At 45.3% G+C, this 10,436-nt stretch overlaps 1 protein-coding gene across 1 annotated transcript in view; it reads left to right on the forward strand.

The window, feature by feature from the left end:
- Positions 1-9,408, forward strand: part of GATM (glycine amidinotransferase) — a 29,690-nt gene extending 20,282 nt beyond the window's left edge. The window contains exons 6-10 of the mRNA XM_084816429.1: positions 2,206-2,370; positions 5,046-5,109; positions 5,224-5,340; positions 6,240-6,799; positions 7,269-9,408. Of these exons, the coding sequence (XP_084672555.1) occupies positions 2,206-2,370; positions 5,046-5,109; positions 5,224-5,340; positions 6,240-6,352 (459 nt within the window). The 3' untranslated portion in view covers positions 6,353-6,799; positions 7,269-9,408. The remainder of the gene's footprint in view (positions 1-2,205; positions 2,371-5,045; positions 5,110-5,223; positions 5,341-6,239; positions 6,800-7,268) is intronic.
- Positions 9,409-10,436: the final 1,028 nt, after the last annotated feature.

Raw genomic sequence — 10,436 nt, forward strand, 5'->3', positions numbered from 1 at the left:
TTTGTCAACTGATGAGCGGTGTGAGCTTTCTTTGCATATTTATTCAGCATCTACTTCCTATCAATAAACTCGTCCTTTCGCATAAGTGGCTTTTTTTCAATCTTCGTAATCTAGGAGAATCTACTTTGACTGGGCTCTGACAGAATCAGGACCCCAGATCAATGCACCCTCTCTGGCTGCGATTCCCCAGGGGAGTGCAAGAGCAGGGATGCAGTGCACGTGCCCTCTGGGGAGGCCATGAAACACACACACTTGCCCTCTGGCCAGTCTCAGCAACTTGTGTTATGCTTCTGCTCCCCCACCCGCTTCCTTACTCTGCACAACTGCAGGGCAAAGGCTAAATAAGTGACCTCTGCCTCCTGTCCCGCCACCCTCCCTCCTGACGTGGCTAATACAGCAAGTTGCTCTGTGACTGTGTATGTCTTGCATCAGTCTTGCTAGATGTCCATGGCAATTGAGGAACAGCTGAGAGCAAATCACTCCTTTGGTTGCCTGTTCTTCGCCCTCCCCCCACCCCACCTCTGTGTATGGTCTCATACAAAAGGCCTCAGGATAATGGCACTCCCTACCGCCACCCACTGATGGTGATATTCAAAATATATTGATCTTATGCACAGAATCTAAACTATAGCTGTGCAAAAATGGCCTTTCAAAATTCTCCACTCCATTTATGGGCAGAGAAATTGGGGGGAACCATTTCACCAACTTTCTCCAGGGGGAGAAGAAATTCTCCAACCATTTCTAGAAGTGGGGCTCACAGTGGTTGTAGCACCCTTCCCCCCAGTTTTAGTTTTTTGCACTGCTACCATTTTGGTGCTGGTGTTAAGTTGATCTTATCATTGCGAGGTGGCTGAGGGTGCTGTGAGGGTTCTTTCTTTTTATTGCACATTTCTCCATCGCTCTGCAGCCCCCCTGGCTGCCTGTGCTTCCTGATCTGAGAAAGCCCCAAAGGGGAGGAGTTACGTCATGCTGCCTTCCACTGAACTTTTAATTGAAGTGTGGGAGCTGAGGAGGCTACAGGCTGCTGGAGAGACGACTGTACAATGAAAGACAAGACACTCAGTCTTCTTGGCCATCTCATAAGTAAGGTAGGAACCCCACCCAAGAGAATGTCTCTGACATTTTCTTATCCTTTGAACAAGGGTGCCCCTAGGCTAGCTGACAGCAACTGGTGCCCTAGGCAAACCATGCAACCAACGCCCCCACCCCAAACCCCAAGGGCAGATATAGGTTGAGGTTTTTAGTAAACTGGGGAACACTTTGCCCCTGTTTTCCATTTAATGTTTCATTTTAAGTGTGCTTATTTAAACCGAGTCATAATTATTCAGTTTTTCTGTCCATCCAACCCGTGTTTCAGATCAAATTTTCATTTTTATTTGTATTGTTTTTTGGTATTTATTACATGACCACATGTGAGAGGGCCTTCTCTGCAGTGGCCCCACACCTTTGGAAGAAGTTGCCATCGGAGGTATGCTCTATCATTGCAGGCTTTTAAGAAGGCCTTGAAAACTTATTATTTTACCATGGCCTTCTCTTGATATGATTCCTATTGTTGCTGCTATTGCTGTTGTTGTTGCTGTATTTCTTGTCGGCTTTTATTCTTGTTTTTATTGCTATTTTGTTGTGTTTATGTTTTTATCGCTTTAAAGATTTTAACTGTTTTTATGTATTTTATTGCTGAGTCTCTGAGAGGGCTTCTGCCCTGGAAGGCAACCAAGAATTTTTAAAAATAAAGTAATACTTTTTCCTTGGAATTTGGTGCCCCACTTAACTTGGCAGCCTAGGCGACTGCCTAGTTTGCCTATATGGGTTGCCTTTGAACAGTTTCTCAAAAGCAATTTCTTTTTGATTAAATTGAATGAGTATGGTCTGGGGGAAAATGTAGAATAAATTTTCAGTACAGCACTAATCTAAATACAGATTTTGTTGTCTATTTTTATTTCTATCCCACCTTTTTTTTCTCCTTAAGGAACCCAAGGCGGCATACATAATCCTCTTCCTCCTCTATTTTATCCTCACAACAACAACCCTGTGAGGCGGGTTGGGCTGAGAGTCTGTCCAAGTGAGCTTCCATGGCTGAGTGGGGACTAGAACCTGGATCTCCTGACTCCCAGTCCAGCACTCTAACCGCTACACCACACTGGCTCTCTGTTGTTGTTTATTGTGAAGAGGCTAAACATTTAAGCTTTTTCTTTACTGCCTCAGGTTACTAACTACTTGGGTATTGAGTGGATGCGAAGACACCTTGCACCGGAATACAGAGTACATACCATCTCTTTCAAAGATCCTAACCCTATGCACATCGATGCCACTTTTAACATCATTGGACCGGGCCTCGTGCTTTCCAACCCAGACCGCCCATGCAACGAGGTAAGGAATCTTCAGCAGGGCTGGCCCCAAGATGTTTTGCTGCCTGAGGCCAAGGGAAACATCGTGCCCCTCTTGTTCCATGTCATCTGGACTGTTTTCAACACTGAAACTTCCTTCAACACTGGCAATGAGACGGCATCCTTCACCAAACCTGAAGGCAGCGAGCTAGCTAAGTGTGGTCCACAGGTCTCTCCTCCCAACACCTTGCTGCCACCTCCCAGCAGCTGCCACCTGAAGTGACTGCTTCGCTCTTCCTAATAGTAGGGCCGGCCCTTATCTTCAGACAAACAAGACTAGGATGGTGAGATGTATGCGATAAGGTTCAAGTGTTCAGAACAAGCACGTGGTGCATGGTTATAGCTGTGTGTGGGGGTGTGTGAAGACTTGGCTGCCTTCGTATTCTGGCCTTTTCTCTGAATATTCAGCTTCTCATCTGCTCCGTAACAAGTAGAGCTGCTCCCACTTTCCAGTGAGTGCAAAGCCAATGAGATAACTGAGAAGCGACAAGCACCATTTAAATTTTTAAAAATTAATATTTTTAGCACAATTAAATAACTTTAAACTTAGCAGTTATGCATACATTCTGAGTCTTCTGCATTGATTCTGATGCCCTCTTTCTGTTGTACCGCTAGGCCCGCTCACCAAATTTTTATTTGGCTACAGGCCTGATGTGGTACAGTCCTCCTAGGGCTATCCTACTTTAGGATGCTGGTGGGGACATCCATCTCTGAATGCTTCTCCACATCAACAACATGCCTGCATGTGGAATGCCAGCTAGGCTAGGATTGTTCTTCCTGGGGTGTTTGCTATCCATGAGCCGGGGTTTTTGGAGTGTTGAAACCTGTGATTTGCCCACCTGTATTCAGAAGTGATAGAGTCTTGAGAGGAGTATCCCAGGTGCTTTTTCTTAGTGTTTGGAATAGGTGGCTAGATTTGTTTTAAGCAACTGTTAACCAAGCCAAACATTTAAGCCCTTGTTTTTCAAGGTTCACTTGGGCAATGAACCTCGTAGAGTGGTTGTGATTTTTTTTTTTAAGCCCTGAAATCTGAATCAGCTCTCCTTTGTACTTCTTATCTCTGTTTACTCCAGCTACCAGTATAACTGCAGCAGATAGCTGGAACTAATAGAACTGTTGGTTTGTCTGCTGCTCTATAAGGATGTACACATTTTGTTAAATCCGTTCCATCTGTGTTTTGCAGCTTGTCTGCAGATCTTTTGCTCCATCATCTGTGCCTTGATGGAATCTGTTTTTTTAAAGCTAGAATTTTGTTCTACTTGTGCTAATTCATATCAGCGCTAATGCACATTTGCACAAATGCATGAATCCTCATTAGTAACTCCTCATGAGTAAATACAGTCCACAAAAAGAGGGAAGGCAAAACATGCATGAACCCATAGGACATACCGCATCTGATAGGAAATACGTATTCCTGGTCCTACCTCGGCTCTTGAGGTTTTTTGGAGCCATGCCTTCAACCCCTAAGGGGCCTCAGGTGGGTGGCATGACAGTGTTTGCTATATCTACTGCTCAGAAATGAAACATTCCTTGGAAGAGAATGTTCAGAGAATTTTAAACATCAGGATTCGCAAAAGAGTGTTACAGAGAACAACTCAAGATAGTGCAATTGTCAGGATTGACTCCGGGTGCAGGGAGATAGTTAGCAGCTCAGATTCAGAAGAGGAGCCACCAGAACTGGGGGAGGCCTTTTCACAAGCCAGTTCAGATATGGGTAGGCGTGCTTCTCGGGTTACCAGCTCCCAGATGGCCAGGCATGAAGTTTCCCCCTCACCCCCCTCTGTGAGAAGCAGCAAGCAGGAGGAGGAAGGGCTTGAGGACTGTGACTTAAGAGACCTGAGGCAGCGGTGCAGAGGAAGCGTCAGAGGTGGAGCTTAGACGGTTGAACCGGTTAGCAATGCGTGAGAGGCTACGCAGGGAAGCAGCACGCGAAGGGTGGGACCTCCCTCCCTAAGTTAGCCTAGCCAGATAGCCGCTCTTTCAAACTGTGGGCAACTTTCGGTGATCCCATTTGAATCCCAGTCCCCTGGAGGCATTCCTTTGTAGCCAGAGAGTCTTCGAGGATTTGCATCTGTAATGAACCTGTGAATAATGAATTAAAGATGTGAGACTGAAGCCTCTCCTTTTGTGTGTTTGTGAGTGCTTAAGGAAAGAGGGAGCCAAGGGAATCGTGACATTCGGTATTTCTGCTGATGCAAAAATGGAGAGTGCCCTCTTGTGATGAAAACTAAACAAGGCAGGCAGCTCCTGCAAACCTCCTAACAAATACAAGAGCGTTTTTTTAAAAATGTACAGATTACCGGACTTGGCTAGAAGCAACATTAAATGTTTTTTTTTGCATTTAACGTGCAGGGTGTTTTTTGTTTAATGCTAGTAGCCAAAACTGAAGTGGGGGTAAGCACTGGTGTGATCCTGTCCTGCTGTGACCCTGAGGAAAATCCCTCCTCTGAAGGTGCTACTTGGATTGGGCAGAGATCTCCCATTGGGGGCAATGTATTAGATGAGGGGGGAAATGGCAGGCTTAGTCAACCCGGAGAGCAAAGACCACTGAATGCATACAGAGCAGCATGGATAATCTAGAACTGGTTAAGAAGGTGTGTTTGCAAAATTTTAAACTCCTAATCTGAAAATCTCTCTCCCCCCTGCTCTCCCTTTCAGATTGATCTCTTCAGGAAGGCTGGTTGGACAGTGGTTCGCCCTCCGCTGCCCCTCATCCCTGACAGTATGTTTTTGTTTCTTTTCCATTTTGAACACTGGTCTTGTGAAGCAGAAGTCCACATTTAGTTGCCGCAGTGGGCAGCCATGAGTGCTAAGTGTTCCGTCTTATTGAATCTAGACCACCCACTGTGGATGTCCTCGAAATGGCTGTCCATGAATGTCCTCATGCTGGACGAAAAACGTGTGATGGTGGACGCCAATGAAATGCCAATCCAGAAGCTGTTTGAAAGTCTAGGTAGGACAAATGTACAGGCAAAAGTTGTGGGGCAGTTATTTTCAGGGCTACAGGCCCATGGTAGGGAAGAGGGCCTTTGGAGAGCTTGGCCCCACCTCAGGGACACTCTAGGCATGTGGTGTCAAACAGTGGGCCCAGGGGCCTAATCAGAATGGCCTGCAACATCTCTGCCCTACACTGCCATTTTCAGGGCTAGGAACCCAGACCAACTGGAGAAGGTTCAGAGTAGGGCAACGAAGATGATCGGGACTGGAAACAAAGCCCTATGAGGAGAGACTGAAAGAACTGGGCATGTTTAGCCTTGAGAAGAGAAGACTGAGGGGAGATATGATAGCGCTCTTGAAGTACTTGAAAGGTTGTCACAAAGGGGAAGGCCAGGATCTCTTCTTGATCATCCCAGTGTGCAGGACACAGAATAATGGGCTCAAGTTACAGGAAGCCAGATTCCAGCTGAACATCAGGAAAAACTTCCTGACTGTTAGAGCAATACAACAATGGAACCAATTACCCAGGGAGGTGGTGGGCTCTCCCACACTGGAGGCCTTCAAGACGAGGCTGGACAGCCATCTGTCAGGGATGCTCTGACTTGGATACCTGCATTGAGCAGGGCGGGTGGACTTGATGGTCTTGTAGGCCCCTTCCAACCCTACTATTCTGTGATTCTATGATAACCCAATGGACTTAGTAGAGCAGGAATGCAGGACTTCAGCCCGGGGGGAGGAGGTCAAACCCACCATTCTTGGGGTCCCAATCCAGCCCTCAGGGGTTCCCCAGATGGCCAGACCTTCTCCCCTTTTCCCCCAACCACCAGTTGTTTGGTAGTAGCTGTGGCTCCTTGTAGTCCTCTGGGTGAGAACAGACTTCCTCAGCCATCTCTCCCTCTGCTTTTACGCCTGCAGGCATTTCAACCATCAAAGTGAACATCCGCCATGCCAATTCCTTGGGAGGAGGCTTCCACTGCTGGACCTGTGACATCCGCCGTCGCGGCACCCTGAACTCTTACTTCAATTAGCACAGGGGGCAGATTTCCTTTGTTCAAAGTCACGTGGGGTTCGGTTTGCATGACGTAGGTGTAGGATGGCCATCTTTTGCTTCAGAAGAGGGCATGAATGCATGAGCTGGAGTGCATGGAACAAGGCCCCTTCTCCCTGTCCCCCAGACTGGGGTTTCCACGAACTAGTTGCCTTAAGAGCCTCTCCGCACATTATGCACAGGCGAGCCACAGGTTTTGCAGGCAACTCTGCCTAACTGATGCTCCTCGGTGAGCAGACCTGTATGATGCACATGCTATTTTGGGGTTGCATTCATACCTTAAAAAAAAAAAAGTTCTTAGGTTTACACCAACTTGGTGCTCTCCAGATGGGTCAGCCTACAACTCCCATAATTCCTGACCAAGGGACACGCTGGAGCCAGTGTGGTGTAGCGGCTAGAGTGTTGGACTAGGAGCCGGGAGATCCGGGTTCTAGTCCCCACTCGGCCATGGAAGCTCACTGGGTGACTTTGGGCCAGTCGCAGACTCTCAGTCCAAGCTACCTCACAGGGTTGTTGTGAGGATACAATGGAGAGGAGGATTATGTATGCTGCCTTGGGTTCCTTAAGGAGGAAAAAAGGCAGGAAATGAATGAATGAATGAATGAATGATGGGGTTGCAGCCCAACAGGTCTGGAGTAAGGCTGGTGTAGACGTACAGTCAGATCCTATGCATATTTATTCAGAGGTAAGAGCCACTGTTCAATTTATTTTTACTATTTATTATTACATCTTTGTCCCACTTTTTTCCTCTTCCAAGAAACCCAAGGGGCCTTCGTGGTCGTCCTCCTCTCCATTTTATCCTCACAACAACCCTGTGAGTTAGGTTAGGCTGAGGGGCAGTGACTGGCCCAAAGCCACCCAGTGAGCTTCATGGCTGAGTGGGGACTAGAACCCAGATCTCCCGAGTCCCAGGCTGACACTCAAACCACTCCACAAGACTGGCTGTCAATGTGGCTCACTGTCTGAGAACCGTACATAGGACTGCAACCTTAATCTCAGAACTCGGTCGTCTTTAAATGCCCTTTTTTAAAATCAAATACCTACCTTTATAAAAAGCTCCTACACTGGATTTATATTCCTGGTAGGGATCCAGAGTAACATAGTTGCACTGATGTCCCATTGGCATCAATGGGATCTAAGTACAGCTCAACCTAGTTTGGATCCAACCCTTTCTATATAAGTTCTGTACCTTAAAATATCTTAGGTGTACCCACAAATGAAGTAATGTGTGAAGCGGCCCTTAACCCATCTAGGCCAAAGTTGCAACACCTCACCAGCATGCCGTACGGGCCTTCCTTCCGGCTGGCTTTTTAAAAGACTTCTACCCCTGAAGCTCCACTTAATCTCCTCTCCCAGGATATTCAGGACTTGTCAGTACTTCTCAGGCTGCTCCAGTTCAGCTGGCAACATTTGTACATCTACCTCTGTTTGAAATCCTATCAAAAAGGCAGGTAGAAATGTTAAGACGTGGGTTTAACATTTACATTTTCTTTCCAGCTGATAGCATTTGTGTGTGTCTATATTTATGCTTGTGTGCAAATACCACCTTTCTTAAATTTTAAGACAAGACTTAAAACAGATTTTACATGGGCCCAGGTTTTTACTAATTTTAAGTATGCTATTTCAATTAGTTCAACTTTTTTTTTGCAAAAAAAAAAGCAGAAGCTTGCACCATGAATAGATGTGGCTGTAACTAGGTATGGGGGAGAAATTAATTTGGTTTGCATTTTACCGTGAACATAACTGATTTCACACTTTTGAACCAATATGCAAACTGAAACTGAATTATCCTTCAAAAATCACACTTTTCTGAATTTTGCAATGGAGTTTTTCAATAAAAAATGCCTATAATAGGGAAAAGTGTACACAAATATGTGTTTTGGCAAAAATCGCATTAAAATGCCATATATTAAAATGCATTGTAATTGCATACAAAAAGGCATGTATTAAAAATGCGGCCAAACGCGTACGGATTTTCATGTAATTTTTAAAAAAATTTTCTGAAGTTCAGGACAAACCAAACTTAAGACTGGAAAAATGGGAAACAGAAAAGAAACTGAAATTGATGGATTCATCTATCCCTAGCTATAACTACGCAGGGACAGGCGACCTGTGGGCTTTGTAGATGTTGCTGGTCTACAGCTCCCATTCATCCCTGGCCAGGGGGCATGTAGGCTGGGGCTGATGGGAGTCAGAGCCCAACAACATCTGGGAGGCCCTGGAGTTCCCCTCCCTACTGTAGAGCCTATGCATGGTGGAGGAATGAGGTCATCCCCCCTCAGCACAGGTGCTCCACTTCTGGGTTGCTTGGCATCACAACACTGGATGTTGGTGGTGGCGATAGGCTGGGGAGAAAGTCACACATGCGTTGGGATTCATGTGCCAGCCTCTTATTCCAACTGTGGACAGCCATCTGCTGGACCTGGAGATGAGGTGTGCATGTCAGGAAAAGAAGGCACTGTCTTGGTTACTCCCTATTACCACCACCTACACCAGGGGTGGGAACATCTGGCTCTCCAGATGTTTCAGCCTACAACTCCCATGATCCCTTGTTGTTGGCTATGCTGGCTAGGGCTGATGGGAGTTGTTGGCTAAAACATCTGGAGGGCCACAAGTTGCCCACCCTGCCCTACATTATCACATCTACATCATGTTTTAGAGCAATCGTGTTTGCTGTTAAAACTTCAAATCTCCCAGTGTCTCTATTTTTAATGTCCTTGTTCCAAATGCTTTGACTACTCAGCTCTAGTTTGAGAAGTGGGTTTATCTTAATGTATCTCCCCTCAATGAGCATCTTATACATCTATATTTTTTGCTTTATGTGATAGTTTTTCCCTCCATGTGTGCTGACATGATACATTTCATTTTGTGAACTTGTTTACATAAACTAAGGTTTCTTATTAATAATAATTAATAGTAGAAAAGCAAATGGTGGAAATCTAATAATAATCACCACCTGTGCGGTAAAATAAATTTTTAATACTGATTTCCTCAACATGTATTTTTGTGTCAATAAAACACTTTTGCATTTGTGGCAATTTGGTGTTGCTGATGTTGCATTTCAGAGGTCTGCATGTATATGTGTGTGTATTGGCAGATTTGAACATAGGTTGTTTTGGCTTCCTGGGCAGATGGTTTTAGGGTGCAATCCTATGCATGTTTAGGCAGAAAAAAAGTCCTACAACTCCCAGCATCCCTCCAGCCAGCCATTCTGTCTGGGGCATGCTGGGAATTGTAGTAGTTTTCTGTCAAACATGCATAGGATTGCACCTGTATTACCGCAGCTCAGTGGTAGAGTGTATGCTTTCAAATACAGCTGTGTGAAAATGACATCTTGAAATTCTCCACCCTGTTTGTGGGCAGATAAATTGGGGCCACCATTTCACCAAATTTCTCCAGAGGGAGGAGAAATTCTTCAACAGTTTCTCACAGTGGGGCTCACCATTAGCAAGGGTTGGAACCTTGGAGAGCTGCTACCTGTCATTGTAAACCTGCCTTCCCTGATACGCTCCAGATGTGTTGGACTACATCGTCCATCATCCCCAGCTAGCATGGCCCTGATATAGAGAAAAAAAATTATACAAAGATGCATGAACATCCCTGTGCTTGGATAAACAATGGCTGGGTTTTACAAGATTTCCTTTCGAATATTTGCAAAAGCTTACGTGTTTTTAAGAGTACTTGGAAAGAATGCATGCAAAAACCCAATCACCCCCCCTCCATTTTGAAGAGCTGTTGTGGGGGAGTGGGGAGAACTCCAGGGTAGTAAAAAGCCACCCCCCCATAGAGGGTCCTCTTGGTATTAAAACTAATGGTTATTTTCATGTGTTTATAGAAAAAGTTGGATTTCTTTTTCATTTGTGTAAAATGGATAAGAAGGATACAGCAAGAATACTGGAACCTAGCTGTGGGCAACACTAGAGGGCGATGTGGTAGCACCTAATAGTCATCATTTTGATTTCATTAAGGATGTTTCAAGAGATTTTATTGGTTAAATTTTATTTCTTAGTTGCTTGTCTTGAGACATTAATAGCCTGAAACCTGTAGAAGATTGCTTTGAAATA

Source organism: Heloderma suspectum, chromosome 11 (genome assembly GCF_057233095.1).
Source record: "Heloderma suspectum isolate Gila_16-S chromosome 11, 16-S_ref, whole genome shotgun sequence".
In the NCBI taxonomy this organism is placed as follows: Eukaryota; Metazoa; Chordata; class Lepidosauria; order Squamata; family Helodermatidae; genus Heloderma; species Heloderma suspectum.